The 24,155-nt window shown below is 41.3% G+C and overlaps 2 protein-coding genes across 4 annotated transcripts; both read left to right on the top strand.

Annotated features, from left to right (window-relative positions):
* Positions 1-248: 248 nt before the first annotated feature.
* osbp2a (oxysterol binding protein 2a) lies at positions 249-14,267 on the top strand. Of its 2 annotated transcripts, none has more exons than XM_085413818.1 (14): positions 249-710; positions 1,698-1,903; positions 5,942-6,192; positions 6,329-6,497; positions 7,227-7,347; positions 7,438-7,504; positions 7,587-7,724; positions 7,824-8,069; positions 8,203-8,323; positions 8,454-8,557; positions 9,120-9,215; positions 10,789-10,973; positions 11,084-11,301; positions 11,638-14,267. In XM_085413818.1, exons 1-14 carry the CDS (start codon positions 550-552, stop codon positions 11,775-11,777), a joined length of 2,223 nt encoding a protein of 740 aa, XP_085269944.1. In that variant the 5' UTR covers positions 249-549; the 3' UTR covers positions 11,778-14,267. The 2 variants fall into 2 exon arrangements, with proteins under 2 accessions (XP_085269944.1, XP_085269945.1); XM_085413819.1 differs by having other exon boundaries at positions 588-716.
* Positions 14,268-16,007: 1,740 nt separating this feature from the next.
* slc35e4 (solute carrier family 35 member E4) lies at positions 16,008-23,285 on the top strand. Of its 2 annotated transcripts, XM_085413817.1 has the most exons (3): positions 16,008-16,083; positions 16,998-17,614; positions 20,392-23,285. In XM_085413817.1, exons 2-3 carry the CDS (start codon positions 17,017-17,019, stop codon positions 20,928-20,930), a joined length of 1,137 nt encoding a protein of 378 aa, XP_085269943.1. In that variant the 5' UTR covers positions 16,008-16,083; positions 16,998-17,016; the 3' UTR covers positions 20,931-23,285. The 2 variants fall into 2 exon arrangements, with proteins under 2 accessions (XP_085269943.1, XP_085269942.1); XM_085413816.1 differs by lacking the exon at positions 16,008-16,083 and having other exon boundaries at positions 16,981-17,614.
* Positions 23,286-24,155: the final 870 nt, after the last annotated feature.

The following is a 24,155-nucleotide window of genomic DNA, read 5'->3' as shown; positions in this document are numbered from 1 at the left end:
AATTATAAAACTTCTGCCTCCGGAGTGTGTTTCAGCTCACAACCCCGACAACAATTTCTAAATTAAGACTTCTGTAAATGTGATTCGGTGGTTTTGCAATGATTTTCTGCAGCGATGTAGAAATATGCCATATGCCACACGCGCACGCGCGCACACACAAACCCGCATCCTTATGCTACAACCCTGCGAGAAGGACGTCATCACCCCCCCCCCCCCCTCCCCTTCCTTCACATCCTCTGCCTCTGTCCCTGCACGCAGTCAAAGTGCAACCTCTGAGTAGTTTCGTGCAATAATATGCTCTGTTGTTCCGCCCTGGCTCCTGAAACAGCCGACATTTTCAAAGTGTCTCCGGGTGGAGGGGCACACTGCCTCATCACCACACAGCTGCAAGCAGGCAGTAGCTTAAGCGAAGGGTACAGTGTTGCAGTGCAATAATCTGGCTCACTCGCAGCTAGCTTATCGGTACAGCTGTTGACTGGCAGCAAGTCCACTGAAACTGCACCGACTCTCCTCCGTCCATCCCGCCGGAGCACCGGCCGACAGGGGCAAATGAACGAGCTGGTGAAGAGTTTACCCTCCCCGACTCTGCCCGGGCTGCACCTCCCGTCCGTGGATACCCACAAAGGCTGGCTCTTTAAATGGACCAACTACCTGAAGGGCTACCAGAGGCGGTGGTTCGTGCTCAGTAACGGCCTGCTGTCCTACTACAGGTGACGGTGATTTACTCAGTTAATAATATCAGAAATAATAATGGAAGCTGTTAGCAGCATGTCAGAAATTAGTTTTATTTAAAAGGAAATTAAACTTTTTTGCATACCTTATCTGGAGGAAGAGGTTTAGTAACAGCAGCCTAAATAAATAAATAAATGAAAATCACATGAGTCATAACTACAATGAGATGACCCGTGAACGATGTTAAAAACTATATAAGTTTAAACATGGTGTCTAATAGCACTTATTACGTCTATCTATCTATAAATAGATAGATGCTGCCTGTCTCTAAGAATAACTTTATTGATCCCAACAGGAAATTCATATTTCTTGAAATATCATATCATAAAAGTCTTCTATAGTATTATATTCTATAATAGAGTGCTAGATATATTAATTATTACATTATTATATATAATAAGGTAATAAATATCTATCTAGTGAACAGCAATCTAGTCTTTCTAGAGGGACTGGCCCTAGCATAATACAACTAATAATATATAACATAGTATTCATATAATTTTATATGTAGTCTCTATGTAGATAGATAGGCAGACAGACAGAGAGGATAGATAGATAGATAGATAGATAGATAGATAGATAGATAGATAGATAGATAGATAGATAGATAGATAGATAGATAGATAGATAGATAGATAGATAGATAGATAGATAGATAGATAGATAGATAGATAGATAGACGAACGGGCGGACGAATGGACAGAAATTTAGCCTTGTAAGTCATGCAAGGCAAAGCTGTCATTGTTAACCTACAGTACATATTGTCCAGAGTTGTCTCCTGAGGGAAACTTAAACTTGTTTGGTATGACACTTATTGCGACTCTTTTAAAACTGAAATAAGTCAAAAATGGAGCTGCTCCATTTTGTAAATGGGGCACATCAGCATGGAGCTGAGCAGAGAGGCTGGTGTATTCTTGCCTTTTTTTTTTTGTTCTGCTGTTACACGCTGCTGTTATTCCCCTCAGGACTCAGGCAGAGATGGCACACACTTGTCGGGGAACAATTCCCCTGGCGACGGCGCACATCGAGGTGGGCGACACCTGCCACTTGGTGTTAACCAGCGGAGGCCGGAGTTACCACCTGAAGGCCACCTCCGAGGGAGAGTGCCAGAAATGGGTGTCAGCACTGCAACAGGCCAAAGCCAACGCCACTCTCCTCATGCATCACTCAGGTGAGACAGGCATTTTATACTCTTTGTGATTCGTGTTTTTGGACAGTAAATTTTAGTGTAGTGTTAGTGTTACTGTTCTGTCATGTACCTTTATTTTATGGGTTTCTTTTGTTGTTGTTTTGGGGTTTGGGTTTTTTGGGGGAGATTTAAACAAAAACACCCACACCAGAATTTGCACTTTAAAGGAACAGCATGGTTCAGCCGAGAAGCTCTGAAGCAGTCAAACTAATTTTAGCTGTAACATGAATGCAGGCTGACACAACCAAGACCCATTTTCCTAAATGCATATTAGATTTCTACACATTCTCTGTGCTGACTTTATAGTTATGTAAACAGAAGGACACAAGGTGGCAGTGTTATTCAGTATGTCCTTATGAGAACAGTCCGTTGGGGGCAAGGGGTGTGATTAAAGGTAAAAAGAGGAAGCTGTATTTAATCTTGTCATATTAAATTACACCTCACCTTCAGCTATGATCATTCTAATACTCCCTTTTTTTTTTACCTTCAGACAAATAGAGCATCTTTCTGTCTTACACAAATGCAGAATCACACATGCAGCTACCGCCACCTACCCTCCCCACCACGCTGTCTCCTTTCTCCCTCCCCGTCTCCTTCACTATGACGACAGTGAGTGCTGAATGAAATGACCTTCCTGTAGACTCCTCCTCCCCTTTCTGAAAGCAGGAGGGGTAAGAGAAAAAAAAAAGAGAGAGCAGGAGGGTGTGAGCATTTTCATTGAAAATATTTTTCCACTATACACTCTGTGGACAATAGGAAGACACGAGGGCAGCCTTTTTCAGTGACTGTGTCACCTTGTAAGTAGCCTGCTCATTATATTACCAGTGGCAGGATTAGAAGTGAGACAGTCGCCGTGCATTTGCTTGCATGCTTTTTTTGCATCCATGTATGCATTAGTAATCATAGCTTTATGTTTATGGAGTTCAGTAAGTTGGGCAGTCCCTTTAATTTACTGCACATGCACAGCAGAGCCGTCGTCAACCGTCTCTGTGTACGTTGCCTAGTTCGATTTGATGTCTGCAACACCCAAAAATGTTGTGTAAAATGTTCGAACTCGGAAGGACTGATGTGTGAGATGTACATGAAATACTGGTTCAAATATAGAGCTTAGCCCATTTACACTGTTTTATGCATTTTAAGACTTCCAGAAATGGTCTTAAAGTGCTGCTGCTCCATGTTTTTGGGTAATTATTTTCATCATAGATTTATGTTCCATATATTATGTGTCGTTCACACAGCTGTGGCTGATGTGCTTGTGTGCATGTGTAAGAAGAGACAGTGCCTTGTGTTTTTTGGTGTGATGTGATTATAGATTATCATCGAGTGAGCTTTTTCATCTGGGCTCATTAGCGGGACAAATTAATTGGCTAAAAGTCGATTCGAACAGCATCTGTCTGTCTTATAATAGCTATTACTAAAATCTTTAGGCTCCTCTGAAATATGTATAAATAGGTGTGTTGTGAAAAAATAATGTTTCCCGCTGGTGTTGAAGACAAGATGAAAGCGTGAGGATGAATCCAAACAGCCTGTCCTGGAGCCGGCTTTCAGCACACACAATCAGACTTTAAATGGTTTTTCCATGCTGAGGAAGCTTACAGTGCATCCCCTGATTTTTAACTCTCTCCTCCCACACTGTGTCCATATTGATGCTCCCGCTATCACCTGTGGGTGTTTTCTTTTTTTTTTTTTAAATGATTCAACGATGAGTCACCAATTGAACTCTCCAAAGTCCTGTGTGGAAAATAACCAGTCAGTGCACAGACTAGACCAGTATCCCTCTGCCCTACATGTATACTGTTATTCTATGTCCGAGCACTTCCATATAAAAACATCGGATGGCAGATGGCCTCAGATCGCAGATTCATAGCGTCTTAACACCTTGAGCTCCACCAGCAGAGTGCGATTATTCTCTCTCTATATATATGTGGGTCATGAAACCATTACAGATGCCTGAAGGATTTTTCACCCTCTCATTTTTAATCTTCTCCTCCAGAGACGTTCTTAATCCACTTTGCCCTGATTGTTTTCATTTCTTTGCCCCTTTAGATTGAAGTAGTTTATGTCCCGTACATAGGCAAGGCTTTCTTTCAAGCACAGCAGGACCTAGAAAAGTTTCATTGCATAGGATGGAAGCAGTTACATGAACTTAAAGCTGGGTTGTTTGTTTTGGCATTTATTGCTCGCTATAGATATGGGTCTGTTTTTATACTGCATAAGAAGTTTTAATAGAGCACAGAATTGTGAGCAGGTGCATCATTCAATCTTCAAAGTGCTTATGCAAAGAAAATGAACATATATATATATATGGGGCGGTTTTATCCTTCAAGCTTGGGTCCTCTACCAGAGGCCTGGGAGCTTGAGGGTCCTGTGCAGTATCTTAGCTGTTCCCAGGACTGCGCTCTTCTGGACAGAGATCTCCGATGTTGTTCCCGGGATCTGCTGGAGCCACTCGCCTAGCTTGGGAGTCACCGCACCTAGTGCTCCGATTACCACGGGGACCACTGTTACCTTCACCCTCCACATCCTCTCGAGCTCTTCTCTGAGCCCTTGGTATTTCTCCAGCTTCTCGTGTTCCTTCTTCCTGATATTGCTGTCATTCGGAACCGCTACATCGATCACTACGGCCGTCTTCTTCTGTTTGTCTACCACCACTATGTCCGGTTGGTTAGCCACCACCATTTTGTGCGTCTGTATCTGGAAGTCCCACAGGATCTTAGCTCGGTCATTCTCCACCACCCTTGGGGGCATCTCCCATTTTGACCTCGGGACTTCCAGGTTATACTCGGCACAGATGTTCCTGTACACTATGCCGGCCACTTGGTTATGGCGTTCCATGTATGCCTTGCCTGCTAGCATCTTGCACCCTGCTGTTATGTGCTGGATTGTCTCTGGGGCATCTTTACACAGCCTGCACCTGGGGTCTTGCCTGGTGTGATAGACCCCAGCCTCTATGGATCTTGTACTCAGAGCTTGTTCTTGTGCTGCCATGATTAGTGCCTCTGTGCTGTCTTTCAGTCCAGCTTTGTCCAGCCACTGGTAGGATTTCTGGATATCAGCCACCTCCTCTATCTGCCGGTGGTACATACCGTGCAGGGCCCTGTCCTTCCATGATGGTTCCTCGTCTCCCTCCTCTTTCTTGGGTTTCTGCTGTCTGAGGTATTCACTGAGCACTCGGTCAGTTGGGGCCATCTTCCCAATGTATTCTTGGATGTTCCTTGTCTCATCCTGGGACGAGACAATGATATATATATATATATACTGTATATATATATATATATATATATATATATATATATATATATATATATATATATATATATATATATATATATATATATATATATGTGTGTGTGTGTGTGTGTGTGTGTGTGTGTGTGTGTGTGTGTGTGTGTGTGTGTGTGTGTACATAAATAAGCAAAGTGAGGTACAAAAAACTGTTACGCCTAACTTTCCATAAGTGAAAATGGGACTGTAAATGAGATACTTTCAGGTAAAAGCATTGTCATAAATCTCTCCATGATGCTTTGTAATCAGCCCAGTCTCTTTACACTCCTCCATTAAAGCTTCAGACTGATGGTTTGGCTCACTCCAGCAAACGGGTACAGAGAGAGATAGTGAGGGGGAGACAGAGGAGAAAAGGGTAGTGCGTCATCTTTTTTTTTTCTCCTTCTTCCTCTAAAAATAGCCTTGCCTCCTGATTGCACAGACCTACGTTTCCAGGGCAACAGTGTTCATTCACAGCTTTCCAGTGTTGTAGAGAGGAAGATTTGTGGTGGATCAGGGTGTGAAGTGTTAATATCTTCTTCTAGCCAGTCCCCATTAATGCTCTCTCAGCTTGTCTCGATCTAAATTTTAAATGCATTTCTCAATCTGCCATTACATCCCAGTGCGCTGTTTACTACACCATCACAAACACCCACTCTGTTTACATGTAATAACCTCTAATGATGCTATTTTAGTAAATGAATAAAATTCTGTCCTGGTTCTATTTTTTTTTTTTTTGTGCATGTGTGTTTGAAGATGACTCGGGGGATGAAGTCCCAGTACCTCAGGAGGATCGTACTCTAACCCAAGGGGTGCTTAAGACTCTGGCCAGCAAGCTAGATGACCTGAGCACCTGTAATGAGCTGATAGGAAAGCATGGTGCTGCCCTCCAGCGCTCCCTCAGTGAACTCGAGGACCTGCGTGGATCCACTGACAGCACAGACAAAGTGAAAGCCGTTAATGAGCGAGCCACCCTCTTTCGCATCACCTCCAATGCTATGATCAATGTGAGCCATTCAGTTCTCCCCCAGTATGTAGCCACTCTAATGGGAGGCTAGCAGAAATGCTTTTTTTTAACAAAGGGGGAATAGAGCTTGAGGGTGCCGCCCGCATTCTTTGATGTGTTTTGTGTTCACACCTCAGGCTTGTCGTGACTTTGTGGACGTGGCAGAATCTCACAGTCGGAGGTGGCAAAAGGCCCTGCAGCATGAGAGAGAACAGCGTCACCATCTGGAGGAGACCATCGAACAGTTAGCCAAACAGCATAACAGCTTAGAAAGAGCCTGGAGGGAGAATCCCACCTCATATACAGGTGAGACTCTGTCTGTCTCCCAGACATCCTGTGTCACCGAAGAGCAAATGGGCCTCTTCAACGGGTGGTGCACAGACAGGTTACTTGAGTTAGACTTTAACCTTTTTTTAAGCATATTTATCTACAATCTGCATAAGAAACTACAGTAAACAAATAAACTATTATTTTAGTGATTTTTGTTTTTTCTGATGTAGTTTGTTATGTTTTACTGTTTTTGTGATCAATGTTAGTCTTTGGGAGCACATTTTTTCTGTTTGGTATAACTAATGCTAACAGGTTAATGGTTACAACCTGAGCTTTGCGCACAAAAGTAACAAAGCGGCCAATGTTGATGTTGAAGTGTAGCTTCAGTGTTTGTTAATCGTCCCTGGGCTTGTGCGTATGTGTCTCTGAGCATGGAAGGCCTTTTTGCAGTGCACAGAGTGTGAACACAGAACACCTACAATCATTAACTGCTGTAAATAACATTTATAAAGGTAAATAAGACCTTTATATGTTAGTTATGTGAAATGCCTCATGTCAATTAAAAGCAACCTGCAAAGCAAACATTACGAAGCTACTAATAGTTAAACAACTTCTTCATACCGCTTTGAGGCAAGTATTAATGAAAGTTCTATTACCTGAAGCAAACATACAAGTCTTTTTAGTCTCCATTATTTGCTACTTCCTGTGTGGATGTAGAGGATGTGCAGGACTCTCAGCTGACCTGTCCTGTGCTTGCTGCCGTAGGCGTGGAGCGATCCCAGGAGGGAGATGCGAGCGACGAGAATGACGAGGCAGAGTTCTTCGATGCCATGGAGGACTCACCTGCGTTCATAACTGTGACTGCTACTGGTAACATAGAGCACAAGTGAGAGGCATCATCTCTACACAGTTACTGTATGTCTAACCCGCTGAGCTATTTTTGTGAATGTTTTTAATATTTGTTTTTTTCACTTAGGCGCTCAGGAAGTAATCAGAGTATGATGAGTGGAGGCGTGCCCAATGACTGGACTCACAATGAGAATGTACGTCACAAGAATACGGATATTAATGAAAAACACTTTACCGAGTAGCCCTATTCATCTTAGCTTGTCCTTTTCTCTACAGGACACCTCAGGCGCAAACCACATGCAGCTACGAAGAACAAGGCGCAGCCGTATTCCTGACAAACCAAATTACTCCCTTAACCTGTGGAGCATCATGAAAAATTGCATTGGGAAAGATCTATCGAAGATACCCATGCCTGTAAATAGTGGACAAATCTGCATTCTCCACTAATGAGCTCTAGTCAAAGCTTAATGTGGCGGGAACTTAATTAGATGTGTATGAAATGTGCAATTGCAGGTAAACTTCAACGAGCCGCTGTCGATGCTCCAGCGTCTGACTGAGGATCTGGAGTACAGTGAGCTTCTGGACCGGGCCGCTCGCTGCGACTCGTCCCTGGAGCAGATGTGCCTGGTGGCTGCCTTTTCTGTCTCTTCCTACTCCACCACAGTCCATCGCACAGCCAAGCCTTTCAACCCTCTGCAGGGGGAGACTTATGAGCTGGATCGGCTGGATGAGTATGGTTATCGCTCCATCTGTGAGCAGGCAAGGAATCACTTAATTACTGCGTTTATGCGTCTTTGATCACATTTTATAAACAATGGAGAGGAGAGCAAACACCCAACATATTGTGCTTATATTGGCTCTACTGACACCAGCTGATACAATTCACTTTCAGGTTAGTCATCACCCACCAGCTGCTGCCCACCATGTGACGTCACAGCGAGGATGGACCCTGTGGCAGCATATCACTATAGACAGCAAATTTCGTGGGAAATATATTTCAGTGGTGCCGTTAGGTAAGAAGCAGTCAGTGTTCACGATGACAGTCACTTTATATGAGCACAAATGCTACTACATCTGAGATCTGATTTATAAATACACTGAAATGTCTGTGTGATGTTTTGTATGCATTTTTTTTTACCATAGGAAACATTCACCTGCAGTTCCACTCGAGTGGAAACCACTATGTGTGGAGCAAAGTGACTTCCACAGTGCACAATATTATTGTAGGGAAGCTCTGGATTGATCAGGTGTGTTCCTCTTGGACAGCAGTTCGCAAAGCTTTCTGAAGGTCCTTTACATTTTTTCTTTATGTATTAGATTCTTTGTCATTCATTTGTGGACTAGTCTTTGTAGCTTATCATGTTCAGAGGAATATTTTTTATGCTTGTTTGTTTATTCCGTTAAAATGGGCCTATGAATTACTCCAGGATAAAAAAACAACCTGAATGAAGGGATTTAAATTGCATCTCTATGTACTCCATTTCTTTTTGCTAAATCTCTTTAGTCAAATATATTAAAAAATATATAGATAACACAGTTCGACAAGCAGAAAATAATAATTTTGGACCAACAGTGACAATATTAGCTGAAACTTGGCATATCCTTAAAAAAATCTGGGGAAACTGAACAAGTGGTAAGCCTAAACAGGATCCACAGCAACTGATTTGAAAGTAATTTCCTTAAGAAATAAGGAAAGCATCCAGCAAACAAAAGCAAAATTTCTTCTTTCTTTTTTTTCCAAGCATAAAGGAAAGTAATTTTAGTCACTGTACACTTTTAAGTCACATCTGTTTTTTTTCTTGTTGGCAGTCTGGGGACATTGACATTGTAAACACCACAACCAAGGACACCTGTCGTCTTAAATTCTCCCCCTACAGCTACTTTTCCAGGGAAGTCCCACGCAAAGTAAGTTTCTGATGAACTAATAGACAACTACAACATTAACTCAGTCTTACATTTGCCGAATGTCTACTGCTACACAAGCCCTTTAGAGAGAATCTGTAATGCTGTTTTAACAGATACAACTTTCTCCTAATATTGACTAATATTGAATATTGAAAAAAATGGATAACCTACTTAAAACAAGGATTACCAACCTTACAGCTGGAGAAATAAGAAAAAGGAGGGCACAAAGTGTCAAACTAACAGAACAAGAACCTCTCTTTGAGGGCTATGATGTGTTGAAGCACTAAAGATCATAAAGGCAGCAAAATTCAGGAGGGGTGGCAAAAAATGTGTGATAAATTAAATACATTTAAAGCACATTTTAAGTACGTTGAACCAAACAACAGCTTAAAAAAAAGATGAAAGAAATATCAAAAGTAAAAGATTGCAATATTTCTATTAATATTCTCAGCAAGAGCCAACAGCCAGAGAGCTGGGAAGAGATTAAAGTAAAATATAGTCTTACAGTCGGCCTGTAGGCCTTTTCTTCTAACCCAAGAGGTTACATAGAGCCAAAACACATGGCTGAAAACTCCATCTAGCAGCATATCTCCCTTTGGAACGCCAAATTGCCTTTCACGGTTCTTTTTCCATGAGTTATTTTTCTATTTCTGCCAGCCTTAAAACCAGTAACACGCAGCGAAAATCCCCCTTAATGGAGAAAAGCAGCAGTGTTCAGCAGCAACAGCTCTACTAATTTCCAGTGCTGATTTGTGTCTTCACTTTATGTTGTGGAAATTACATCTCAGTAGACTGAGCTGTCAGGTTTAACCAGAGCTGATGCATCAGAGGGAAACGACTGCTTGCACAAAGAGAGAAACCAGCTTCATCCTTGTTATGACAACTTCTTTCTATTCCTAAAAAAAATTCCTGAATCACTCCCGAAAGAAAATATCTTCAACTGTCACTCTAGGCTGTCTACCCTTCGGTAGGGCGTTGATATCCCCAGACACCCCGAACCATCACAAATATGAAAAACACAGTCATACACAAAACAGATGATTAAACATATTTAATTAAAACACTTAAGTGAATAAGGTTATATAACCTGCTTATCAGTATTCTCTCACACGGCATAATAGAACATAGAACAAGTAACTAACACGAATAGGAAAACAGGATCATTAAAAGAAGAAGAAATAAAAGAGGATCAGCTGGGTCAGACTCGGGCAGACCCCATCTGAAAAGCTGGCTGTCCACCTGTTTTTCACATGATTTCGGAGCTCATCTAAGGTACTGGCAGGATGTAAGGGCATGGGTAAAATAAATTCTTATCACAGGCAATGATATTAATTAGGTATATTTTATAAATCCCAGTAATGCTGTTTCTGTGGTATGCAACCACGCTCTCATTCTCATATGGCTTCCCAGTCGCATGTCATTAGCTAGTGCACATGCAGTTTCATAGTCGGACATTTTCAAACAGCAAAAACTGAAACTAAAATGGATTTTAAAAAAAGAAAGTAAATAAAAACCTAAAGACCCCGATGAGGGCTGATCTCTTCTTGTGTGCTATGTTCTTTGTTATTTTTAGGTGACAGGAGTGGTAGAGGACCGAGAGGGCACAGCTCATTACATCCTGTCCGGAACCTGGGATGACAAAATCGAAAGTGCCAAGATAGTGGATAGCAGCCAAGGATGCGGAGGCTCCGAAGGGAAACAAAAGACGGTTTATCAGACTCTTCCGCCCAAACTGCTGTGGAAGAAATATCCCCTTCCGTATGTAATACATTTTGTGCTCTATCTTAATGATTGAGTGTGTCGGTGTGCTATTTCTCCTTCTCGGTCTGCATCTTTTGTCACACTGAGTTCTCTAATCCGTCCTCCAGAGAAAATGCAGAGAACATGCACTTTTTCTCCTCTCTGGCACTGACCTTAAATGAGCCAGAAGAGGGCGTCGCACCCACTGACAGTCGCTTGCGGCCAGACCAGCGGCTGATGGAGGCTGGTCTGTGGGATGAAGCCAACAGTCAGAAGCAACGTCTAGAGGAACGACAGAGACTGGAGAGGAAAAGAAGGGCGCAAGCTAACCAGGCCCTGGAGGAGGGTGAGTGCAAGGAAATGAACAAGAACAGTGATGACAAAGACTTTTCTGGCTTTTGCATCATTTGTGCCAACCTTCAGCACATATCGAGCAGCTGTTCAGAGCTTTATTTTGCAGTGAGCTCATAGCAATAACAGATTTTTCCTTATTTAGAAACAAAGAGCACAGGTGAAAGCTCTGTTGTTATAAAAATGAGTGACTATTGATCTTTAGCTTTGGTCAACAGCTGACAAAACCTGACAAAAACTTGCAGTAATTGGCAAATTTTACAATATTTAGAGTCTATGAAGAAAGAACTTTGCAATATCCTGAAAATGAGCACATATGTTCTGTCTTTAGGGCAAGATATTGAGGGTTACCAGCCACTGTGGTTTGAGAAGAGGACAGACGAGACAGGCGATAACATTTTTATCTACAAAGGCGGCTACTGGGAGGCCAAAGAAAGACAAGACTGGAGCCAGTGTCCTCAGATCTTTTAGGACAATATGCCTCTTGCTCCACAGCATCAGCCAGGCTGAGCATTTCCTCGTGGTTTAAGGATACTCTGAAGGATGGAGAGTTGTGTGTATGAGTTTGGATGTACATGTGTGAGTGAGTGAGACAGCTAATCTCTCCAGGGATTTTCAAGCACAAAAACATCTGGTTCCTAATTTACTTGCTCTTCCTCTGTTATATCTGCATTTCAAAAAAATGCATGGCCTCAGTATAAGAGAGTTAAGAGCTGCGAATAATATGTACACTAAAGGGAGTTTAGTGTACACGTGATCAGGTGTGTGGGGATAATTCTAGGCTGAAGACCGATGTCTTATTTTCTTCAAAACTGGCACAACTTGCTGAGATCTCCCAGTGATGCTGGGTTTCAAAATAAATTTAGCAGGACAAAGCCTTCTTCTGTGCTAGAAGACTTCAAGACCAATCCCTATGATTTCTTGGTGTTCTTTATTAATCTGTTTCTCAAAACTGCACAAACTGCAGTTTGAAAGGATTAACAGTTATTGTCTGACTGGCCTCTAAAGAACAGTCACTCCACCAAATCTTTTTACAGATAATTGCTTTGTCTCCCATAATCTTGAAATTACAGTATGTCCACCTCCGTCACTGTTACATTTAAGTCAGTAGCAGAGAGCAGCACACACCCACTGAAAGCACTTGAATAATGTCTTCACTGACCCTGGAGGAGCCTGAGTGTGAGAAAATGACTAAAACAACATATTTGTGTAATCTCAGCTTGGACTCTATATAAAACTCTATATTCAAAAAAGTCTGCTTAAGCTGAAGATGCTGAAAGGTTTTTGCCTCATATCAGACAAAACTGCCAGCTCATTAGATTGCATGATATTATTTTCATTGCCACCAGGGGCTTCCCTCATCAATTGCTAACACTTGTAAACAGCTTGAAAGGAGTGTTAGTCCCACTCGCACTCATTCTTCCACAGCAGTCATCTGGACAGGTTTAACCTTTTCTTCCAGAGAAACTGCTGTTTCACATCAAAATGCCTAATGAGTCAACTGCAATGGACTGATTTTAAGGTCTGGATCCAGCAGCAAACGTTTACCAGGTAGGGGGAAATCGAGTTGCAGTGTAGGATCCAGGATTTTTGGAGCTCCGCCATTACCAAGAACTAAAATTTAGGATGTTGCTGCATCAGTTTAACTTTTTAAATGATGATTAAAGGTTAAATAGCTGCAGGTGAATGTGAGTGTTGGTTATCTGTTTCCATGTGTTAGCCCTGCAACAGACCGGCAACCAGCCCAGGGCACCTAGAGTACCCCTTCAAATATCTTTAAACAAAACCGTAAGTATAAATATGCTAATCTTGGGATTTTCCTCAGCAGGAGATATTATTGCTGCTGGTGGCAATTTTAGCCTTAATTATGTAACAGAATAGCAACTCCCCAGTAACCCCCTCATTGAAACAAAAAAGATTTTGTACAGATTAAAACGGTTCTGCAGGTATACCTCCAGGTAAATTCAACTGAGTAATTGTTTTTAAAATTAAATTTACCCATTATCAGGGTTTACCATTGTGGCAAGTACCAATGAACCTGTTCCCTTGCTTAAAATGGTTGCAAATGACTCTATTAGTTATTTGTATGTTAAAAATTGTTCATTTGCATTATGTTAGCAATAAGAAATCCTGCACAGTCACTTGTGATTTAAAAAAAACAAAACACTCCCCAATCAGGGAATTGTTTTATTCAGCCCAAATATTAAGTTGTATTAACATTATTTCATCATATCACTCAAAAACATTACACTTGCTCACGTTTTTGTGCGGAGGCAAGCACTTGTGTAAATTGGTAGTAAATACACTCTATAACCTGTTTATTTATAGTTTACTGTGTATTATTACAGCGGGGCATGATGCACAAATATGGCTGCCTGTTTGGTTTTGGCCTGTAAATAGCTAGAATATACTAGAAATAAAATCGTAGTACCATTTGAAGAAGATATACAGTGCTTTAACATCCATGTTGTCATATATTAATCTCTATTATGTATACATAACAAGTCATGATTGTATACCAGCTAAGGAGATGTTGGGTAAATTAAATAATGAATCTTATGTTTATAAGCGTACATAAATGATGCAATGAAATGTTGATCAAATAAAGCACAATGTCATGTTTACCTGACAGGACATGCTCTATAATTTAAAGTCCACAGCAAAGTATAGCTATGCATGGTTTTAGACTGCTTGTGCACTAGGCCTCTTCACCTAGCTAGCTGTTTGTGGATTGTTACTGAAACACCTTTTGTGCCCGACTGCCTCAGAAATTTTACATTTTTGAGCTCAAATAAAGACTTAAAGCTGCCAGTGTGCAACCGTTTACTGTCACACCAGTGGTTTTTAATCTTCTGTCAAACAAAGCACAGGTAATAAAGAAGAAAACAGAGTTTGTCACAATGCTTTAAAGTGGGTATTTCTGTCTGGAGCTTTTCTTGAGTCCAAAGCAACTGTCCTGATCTACAAAAACATGTAAAAAATGTATTAGTTGTTTAACTAATGTTGTTTACTCAAAAAGAATAAATAAAAAGTAAATAACTGAATTTCCTCATGTGCTCAGCCGTCACTCGTACATGAACTACATGGATTTACGAGGTTTACCCTACAAACTGAAAGCATTATTTCTAAACTCCACCTTCTTTAGAAAAAAAATATTAAACATGCAAGTGTGATTGTTTTGTTGTACCAATGCTATGGTGACGATGAGTCATGGAAAAGACATTTGCATATTTTACAAGTGCACATGCAAACTAACCCTTAACTCATTCAGCAGCACCTGAAGTAATGCACAGGTGTAAAAACATGCTTCCAAGTACATCCTGAAGACTTACCCAAGATCCAAGATTTTTAGAATAAAACTGAACCCATAAGCCCCAGTGAAAGATGCTCTCTTACAAATTTGGCAGATAACATAAATTTGTATTTTGATTTCAGTTATTTTTCTCATTTCATCAGCAATCCTTTACAAACCAGATGATGGGCAGCCTGTGATTGACAGATGCAACAGTGTTCAACATTTTTCCATGCTCACTGTATTTACTATCATGCAATTGCATGTGCATTAAAGTTTAAAGCCCCTGGCAGCAGTTCAATGCATGTATGGTCAAGATGACATGGTGAAGAATCAGAATGGGGAAGAAAGACATTTTAAGTGACTCTGAATGTGGCTGGTTGTTGGTCTGAGCTGATCTGAGTGTTTGAGAAACTGCTGATCTACTGGGACTTTCCCACACAGCCATCTCTGGGGTTTACAGAAAATGGTCTGATAAATATAAAGTTAGCAGCAGTTCTCTGGGTGAAAATGCCTTTTAAATTCCAGAGGTCAGAGGGGAATGGCTAGGCTGTTTCAAAGGGAAAGGAAGGCTGCAGTAAGTCAAATGACCACTTGCTGCACCCAAGGGCATTTCTGAATGTACAACATGTTAGAGCAGATGGGCTACAGAAGCAAAAAGAGCACACAAGGTGGCACTCCTGTTAGCCAGGAAAATAAAGCTACAGTTTATACAGGATCACCAAACTTTACAGTAGAGCTCTGAAAAAATTTCGTTAGGTATTGATTTCTGCTGCAACATTGAGATGGTGGCATCAGATTTTTGAGGCGTAAGGTCAGAATTTGTAGTTATTTATTAATTAACTTATCCTGTCCGGCACCTTCAGCAAGCACAATCATTGTCTGAATGCACTGCTGTGCCAAACACATTTGCTTTTCAAACAGGAACTCTATTCAATTTTATCCTTTGTACTTTATATATATGCATATATAGCGAGAGTAATAACTCAAAAAGAACTGATACCCATCTATCAAGGTATCAGAGAGTGAGAGAGGTGTGAGAATCATTCCTACTGTTCTCTATAAAACTGTACAACAACTCTTCTTTCTGTGACTGGTGAGCACTCCTGTCAGGCATAAGATTACACAATTATTTTTGTTATACACCTTCAGCCGGTTTTTAAGATTGGTATAGTTAAAGTACATATTACTTATTATTGCACTACTGTCGTGCACAGGTTTTTTTTTAATCCTAGGCTGTACTATTTTTATTCAATTACTCAGTTCTTAACCAATCTGACCCATTTAGGATTAAGCTGGCTGGGCTAGACGGAGCTCGTGAACTAAAAATGAGCGTGACACTCCCGGTCTATGACATACTACACAAACACAGTTAAAAACAGTAGCATTGCCCTTTAAGTGAACCGTCCAATGACACCACCCGCCCGGCTCGGCTGACAGTTTGGTGACCGAGTGACGGAGATTTGGGGATGCTGTCAGAACAAGGTTAAAGCGGCGAAGCTCCTATTCTAATCAAGTATCTCTGAGGTGTATCTAATTGGTTTCTAACTCGTCGCAAAGCCTGTAGGATAAATGGGTGTTTCCTTTTTTCCTTAATATTCTTGTAGCTAACAACCTGCTGTTAGCTAACACTGCGGTTTAGAGTCACTAGCTAGCGTTAGCATGAGCATAATGGCATTTAGCCGTCTGGTGTCAAGTGCCAGTCCACAGTAGAGGTCAGATAACTTCAGACACATTACTGTTAAACTGTGTGAGGCTGTCGACCCCTCTGTTTTGGCTAAAACTGTTAAATTTAAAGCGCTCAGGGCCATGAATGAAATGTTGTCAGAGTGCGCTGCACTTAGCGTTATATGTCGCTTCTGATGTCAGGTTCTCGCTCTGCTTCTCCAGAGCTGGGAAAAAGATGCTATTTGTAGCCTGCATAAACGGGAAAAACATAATTCCCCTGATTTCATGTGTAGATTAATACTTATTGGCTTTAAATGACAGGCACACGGCATGCCTCATCGTGTTTACAGCTCACTGGCTCGTCACTTGCGGTCCTTTTGCTACACGTCGGGATAATAATAACCAATCCAGTCATTCCCCGTCGTGTGTTGGAAGGCGCGGACGGTTTTCCAGCCCGCCCCGAGCTCCTCTCCTCCGGCTGTCTTACTGTTGGATAATGTCATATTGCCAACGCAGGGGTGTGTTACACAATCAGGCCGTCATGTAAAACAGAAACACGTGTCTATAGGCGGTGCTGAAAAACGCACTTCTGTTTTTTACTGGGAAACATTGACACCGCAGAGTGGGTAAAAAGAGCTGCCTCTCGGTTATTTTCGCAGCTTTCAGCCGGTTTTATCATCCATTTGTGATTGAGATGAGAGGTGCGAGCTGAACATGTGTTTTCCTTGCAGAGAGGACAATGATAAGAACATGATCAGCGCCGATGGCTTCTCAAAATGCGAGGCGACCCTGCAAGAGACAGGGAGGAGGAGGAGGCGGCCACCCGCAGAGATGCTCCATCTGCTGTCAGCTGTCATTGTTTGGCTGGTGACCGGCACCACCATCTCCAGTCTCAACAAATGGATATTTGCCGTTTACAACTTCAGGTACCCTCTGCTGCTGTCAGCTCTGCACATGCTGACAGCCATAGTGGTGGATTACGGCCTGATCAAGCTGCAGGTGATCTGCCACAGAGGGGTCGGAGAGCAGGACCTGACCCCCAGCGCAAAATGTAAGGTGTTCCTGTTGAGCCTGACGTTTTGTGCCAGCATCGCCTTTGGAAACATGGGTCTGAACTATGTCCAGCTGTCATTTGCACAAATGATATACACTACCACCCCGCTTTTTACCCTGGCCATCTCCACACTGATCCTAGGCAAGCAGCATCACATCATCAAATACACAGCCATGATGCCCATCTGCCTGGGAGCCTCTTTCAGCATTATGGGAGAGGTCCAGTTCGATCAGACTGGCTGCTTCTTTGTGTTCGCAGCAACCATGCTGAGAGGAGTCAAGTCCATCCAGCAGAGTGAGTACCACTTTCTCTGCATCACTGTCCCGTTTTGCCATGCTGGGAAGCTGACATGTTGTTTTGTCCCGTTGCTAAAGAAAACAATAACCCAATTGACATCAGGGAGCATTTTAGACACTGCAGCCGTCTGCGGTCCTGGAACTTCTTAGAAATTTGGTGATTCACTTCTCCGTTCATAAACGCACCCTAGCATTAAGGCGGAATGGCACATTGGCTGGTTTTTCAGTTGCTAGGGGAACGTGATAAATAAACACATATGTTTTTGTGGTATGCCCCAGTGGCTGGCTGATCTGTTGTATGTTTATTTTGGTTTCTAATATAAACTTTAATTTCATTATGAAGATGATTTTATCTTCTTTACATTTGCTGCTCAGGTTTCGATTTACTGAATAAGCTTTTTGTACACTCAACATTTCAGAAAATCCACCACAAACTGAGAAGTTTTTGAATTGCAAATCAGTCAGGTTCTTCTCTGCAGTCCTGTGTGTCCCTCACTCTCTAACTTTCCTATCTAGCTATAAAGACCTAAAATGCCCCCAAAATAATAATAAAGGCCAGATTGTTGCTTGACTTTGTTAAATCTTAAATGATTCTTAAGAGACCTTTAAAGTTCGTGATTGGATTATCTAAATGAGGTAAAAATGAATGGCTTTCAGTTGAAAAAAAAACATGCGAGAGATTCCTTTCTTAGATTGATGTCATGTGGACTAACTTTTGCCCTCGCTGCATTTGTCCGGTGTACTCATTCACCTAATGTTCTGAGCTCTCACTGGAGCTTTCATTACATAAATTGCTTTAAAGCTGCAAACCGATTGCGCCACAGATCGGTAGCTTAGCTTCCGCAACGTCATCAGTCTCCATAAGAATGTGGTTGTCAGAGAGGGACAAAAAGAGTCTCTAAACACACGTATAAAGAGAGGCCCTGTCTTTAGTCTGTTGCAGAAGCAGACATGCAGGTTGCTCAGAGGAATGTAATGCTGCACACTGTTCCTGGTGGAGCAGAGGTACAGGCACGCTCATAACCTCAAGGGTCATCACTTTAAATCCCTTCTTAACAAATTGCAGATGTTTTTTGCTTGTTGCTTTGTTTAAATGTTGGAAGGAAAATGTAGGTCCTGCTTTTGCTTTTGGGATGTAATATGTAAACGATGTCCTGAACATTTTATTTTTAATCATGGCTAAAATTTTATGCCCTCAGATGTTGTCTCATGTTTCAAGAAGCTATTTTAAGCCTATTACGCGTGTTGTTGCAGCAGTTTATTTTTGTACTCTGACACACTTTGTTAGGGCATTTTTTTTTTTAAAAACATTCAGCATTTAGAGTTTTGTTGTTTAACAGTAATGTGTTTGATTTTCCATGACATCATGGCATATTACACAAATTTCCCAAAAAGGAGATTTGCATAATGACCTCTGACGTGCTTTTCGCTCTCCTTTTGATGGACACACACGCACATAAAATCACACGGACCTGCTGTTATGAAAGTACTCCCTGTGTTTTTGCTAGGAAATATGTCTGAATCGATTGGTAGCAAAAGTATCTTTTGTAATGGGGAATGTTACAGTAATACAGATTTTTTTTTTTTTTTTTTTTTTTTTTTTTGCCTGTTGCAGCTGCTCTCACACATCATGGTAACTACATAGACTGTAGTTAAAGGCTGGACATAACTACCACACTGGACTCATTTTAAAGGCTCTAGGTTAGCATTTGGCCCCTGTCACGTGAGCCAGACCTGACCAAATATGGACGAGAGAGTGGAGCATTAACCTGTCAGTTAGTGCTAGCAGGCTCTGTTAGCATGCTATGTCCATACAGCATTCTGCTGCAACACACTGATAGAGTTATTTGCTAATTAGACTAATAAAGCACTAATTAATTACCACAGCTGATGCACAAGCTTCTGGGATGCTCTGCACCTCATAGCAAACCAAAGCATTAGTAGACTTTTAAACATGTTCCAAAAAGTAGGAACAGCACAAGCATGGTGTAAAAGCTCCGGCTCAGTGAGGCACAGCAGATAATCATCACCTGTCTGCGATGTTATGAAAATAAAAACTATGAAATGTATCTGGTTATATCAGGCTGTAAACATGTGGTTTAGTGTTGTAATTTTCAGCAACTTTTGGCATGAGAGTCTATTGGAATGTACTGCTTTAAGTGGTCGTTAAAGGAACTTCACTTCAGTGTTGACTTCCTTTTCCAGCTTGCCTAAAACACACATTATTACATTTTGACAGACTGAAGGGTAATAGCCATTTGAAGTGTGTGTGCGTGTGCATGTGCGTGTCATTGCTGTTACAACAGATGTAGCTGTCACAGAGAGATTACAGATGTAAATATAAAGTAAACCAGATAAACTAATTCTCCCTAAATGAGTACAGATCAGGACATTGATGTGACTAGATAAGCTTGAAGTGTTTCCTCTTTCTATTGCAAAGCCTCTGCGTACTTTCATTTGTATACATGTCTTTTCTGTATACGAAACTCTTTATGTGCTGGGGTGGGGGTTTGTCGTCCCCAGTCTCATCAGACCGTTGATGCACCTGCAGCTCCACGTTGGTGTTATTGTGCAGCATCTCCAGCACTTACAGCATGTGTGGGACTATTAAATTGAAAGAACTGCTGTCACGTTTTTTAGCTTGTGACACCGCTAGCTGTGCCTCAGTATCTTTACTTTGACACAGCTGGGCAGTGCTTAGTTTTCTGTTTTCTGTATGGGAATAAGTAGTGTGTTCTGTTTGTAACTGCTGTGTACATTTGTCTGTTTTTATAGGTATTTTACTTCAGGAGGAAAAGATCAACTCCGTGTTCCTGCTGTACCTGATGTCCATTCCCAGTTTTTGCATCTTGGCCATAGCTGCTCTCGCCTTGGAAAACTGGGCTATGCTTGAGTCGCCGCTTCATTACGACCGCCACCTGTGGGTCTTCATCTTGCTCAGCTGCCTGGGCTCGGTCATGTACAACTTGGCCAGCTGCTGCGTCATCACGCTCACCTCGGCGGTCACTCTGCACATCCTCGGCAACCTTAGCGTGGTGGGAAACCTGCTGTTGTCTCAACTGCTCTTCGGCAGCGAACTGTCGGCCCTGAGCTGTGCCGGCGCAGTGCTCACGTTGTCTGGCATGCTCATCTATCAGAACTCAGAATTTATCGTTAGCTACCTGGATGCACGCAGGGCCAAAGCAAAAGGCTCCGTACGAGTGGATTTTCACAGTGCACGTGGAGAAGACTCGGTTAAAGCTAGTGCGTCTGATAAAACATATCATCCCCATCATCAGGGCGCAGACAGAAAACAGGAAGACAAAATGGACTGAAAAGAAAAGAGGAGTCGTACCCTAGTGTGTGACTTTGTACAGCTATAGTGTCGCCAACAGTGACAGATGTTTTTTAAAATTTTTTTTGACTTCCTCACTGTGCCACTTTATTTATCTCCAATTCACACAGAACTGGAGTCTGCAGAGAGGAAAAGTTGCCTTTTTGCATTAGTAGTACTATTATTATTATTATTTATTTATATTTCTTTGGTTTACAATGAAAGTAACTTTTTTGCCCTTATCCGTGTCACATATAGCCTATAGCGGTATATGCATGCATGAGCACACTGAACTCATTGATACCTCATCAGGTATTCACACTGTCACTCTTACTACTCCACTGTGAAAATGTTCTCGTATCCAGAGGGCTTTAATCAACGTTTTGGGTGTCTGTTGTGGATATTATCCGCTACAGTAAAGCCTCATAGATTGGGGGGGGGGGGGGGCCTCAGATCTGAGCGGGCACAATTTGTAATAAAAAGCTATATTTATGGTACTGTTACCTGACACTCTCCCGGCCCTATTGTGGTAAGGGACTGGGTGTTTTTGGCAGCTTTTTTATGTAGACATGTAATGTGGGTAGCTTGTTAAATAAAGGCAAAGGCACTGCTGTTGTGAGTGTTGGTAAGTTACGAGTATGGATAGAGCTGACACTTCTGTGCAATGCCACATAACATTTCCTCTCCTGAAGCACATTTTTAATAAGAGGCTGTGTTTCGTCCTACTATAGGAATGTCAGTGTGGCTTTCCACTTCAGGCCTAAATTTTGTTCTCGCTCCAACCTGGAAAGACGGTCTCTGTAGAGCTAGTCCAATTATTTCCAACTTTTACAACGGCGCACTGATAATTAGGTTCACAAGGTCTCTAAGGAGTGTCACTCAACCTTAGCTGGCTTTTCCCTCTGGAAGACCTGAGGAGGAAAAAAAAAAAAAAAGACTTGAGATGTACTTTAAGGTCGCTTCTTAAATCCTAACCTTTGTTAAGCCAGCACGTCTTAGAGAAACTGACTTCTTTTAAAAAGTGTTCCGTTTTCACTCTCAGTATTTAAAAAGCATCTTATTATGACATATTTTAGCCCCCCTCTGATATTTATATGAAAGAAAATATTTATTTTTTAGGGCCTTAGCAATAATCAGAGGGGGTTTAATGCTGTGGAATTTGGTCCTCAAGTGTCTTGCAGCTGTGTACATGTAAAGTCTGAGTGTGTTAAAGCAGACGCTTGCATGCTTTTGCTCCAGAAAGCATCCAAAATGTCCTCGGATGCTTGTTGCACACCTTCCTACATGCACGGTATGCCAAATGTTTACTTTAAAGCTTTTTTTTTTCTGGTTTTTTTCTTTTTTTTTTGTCTTGTGAAACCTGTTCTGTCAGTGACCAGATACGACCAATGCTCACGTACAGTGTGAGCTCTCAAAAGATGAAAACAACAAAGCCCTGCGTGGAAAAAGGCTCAGTATGACACACCAGTTTTTTCAGCATGTTTCACCGTAAGAATAACAGCAAACAACGCCGCATGTTGATTCAGCTGAATAACATTTCAAGGATGTCATTCATGAAAATTACTCAAAACGTGTAAGATGCTTTTATAATTCCATGATTAGTTGAAAATGGTTGCATTTAATTTCTTTTGCAGTGTGTATGGTTTTACTGGTTTTATATTTCTTAATAACACCACTCACATTTAAAAGTGATGTTCAACAGATCATTTCACTGGTTTTAGGCTACTGTACTGAATACCTCAACTCTTAAACAGGACTTATGCCCCCTTGCGTTCATAGGACTGAGATCAAGCAGCTTTTCAATAGTCATAAAGAAACCACAGCGAGGGAGATCGCTCACAGATAAAATAGTTCATATATACATTTTGACAATTTAATAATCGGTAAGCTGTAGTTGGTTTGCAGGTTTATGATCTAATTTCACAGTCTCAGCTCTGTTTGGCAGGTTTGGCTACTTGTTCTTGTCATGTTTGAGAAGATTATGAGTCTGGAGAAGATAAAAAAAAAACAAAGCAATTGTTGCATTGACACGGTACGAAGACGCCGCTTAAAAAAAAGCCTACAGTTCCTGTGTGCATACTGTGTTTGATTGTTTGCAAAGTTAGTTGGATGTAAATAGTTATTTTATTTTGTTATGTATTTTATAGTCATATGACTGGTTGAAACTATACTGGTTCAGGAATGAAATGTCTGCCTCATGCCTTAATTGGACATACTGTAGATGAGAATGCAGTTTTGATGAATGCTGTAGGTGTTTTTCTTGTTTACGGGCAAAGATACGGCTCATCCATGTACACGTGACCTGCAAATGTATGAAAAGGAAAAAAATGGACTGGTATAATAAAATAACAAAACCAAACACCTCATTTCTGAATTGCCTTGTTCTTGAAACTGCATTCATATCTGAAATGAATTCAACACCACCTTCCTGTTATGGGGTTAGAGAGACCAACCACATCCTTTGTAATTGATGTAATTATATGCTTAGGTTGGGTCACTGAGTTTAACCCTCCTGCCATCCTTTAAAAAACTCACACCCATTACCCTAGGGACCATTCTCAGCCACGCCCAAAAACGCCATAAAAAGACCATATATCCATATTTTATTCCACTTTAAATTAGCCAACCTTGTAAAACTACTTCTCCCTGAAATATTCATGTAAAGTTTTAATTATATTGTCGTTGTTTTAACCCTTCAAATCCCAGTGTTATTACATGAGCGCCCTGTGTTATAAGCCCCAAAAAACAAAAAACGAAACTAAATATTTCCACAAAAAACCAGTTGAAGTAATATGTGATTGTCATTATAAGTAGGCCTTTAGATGGACCAAAGATTGGCACCAACATACATTTTGACCTGCCATTATTTTTTTGCATTTTTTTTGCAATTTAAAAATTAAAACTTCAAGGCCCTGAGTCTTCATTGACATCCAAGAAAAGAAGAAAAAATAAAATCATATAATGATAATTTGGGGATGAAAAATAGCGTTTATAATGGAAGTCAATGGGCAGAAAATGGTCCCCAGGGTGATGGGTGTGGGGATTTCTGCTGCTCAGCCATTTTAGGCTGATTTAAGGAATTCACACTGGAATATTAACATTGACAGGTAAAAACTATCCTGTGGCAAGTTTGGTTATATTCCACTGAACACAGTGGAAATGGCAGCCATTTAACACATAGCAGTGGCACAAAAAGGTCCCAAGAAGGCAGGAAGGTTAAACTGAA

Source organism: Rhamphochromis longiceps, linkage group LG7 (assembly GCF_057381845.1).
Source record: "Rhamphochromis longiceps isolate RC_006_pf linkage group LG7, R_longiceps_female_GT1.1, whole genome shotgun sequence".
Lineage (NCBI taxonomy): Eukaryota > Metazoa > Chordata > Actinopteri > Cichliformes > Cichlidae > Rhamphochromis > Rhamphochromis longiceps.
This window is presented reverse-complemented; position numbering and strand designations above follow the sequence as displayed.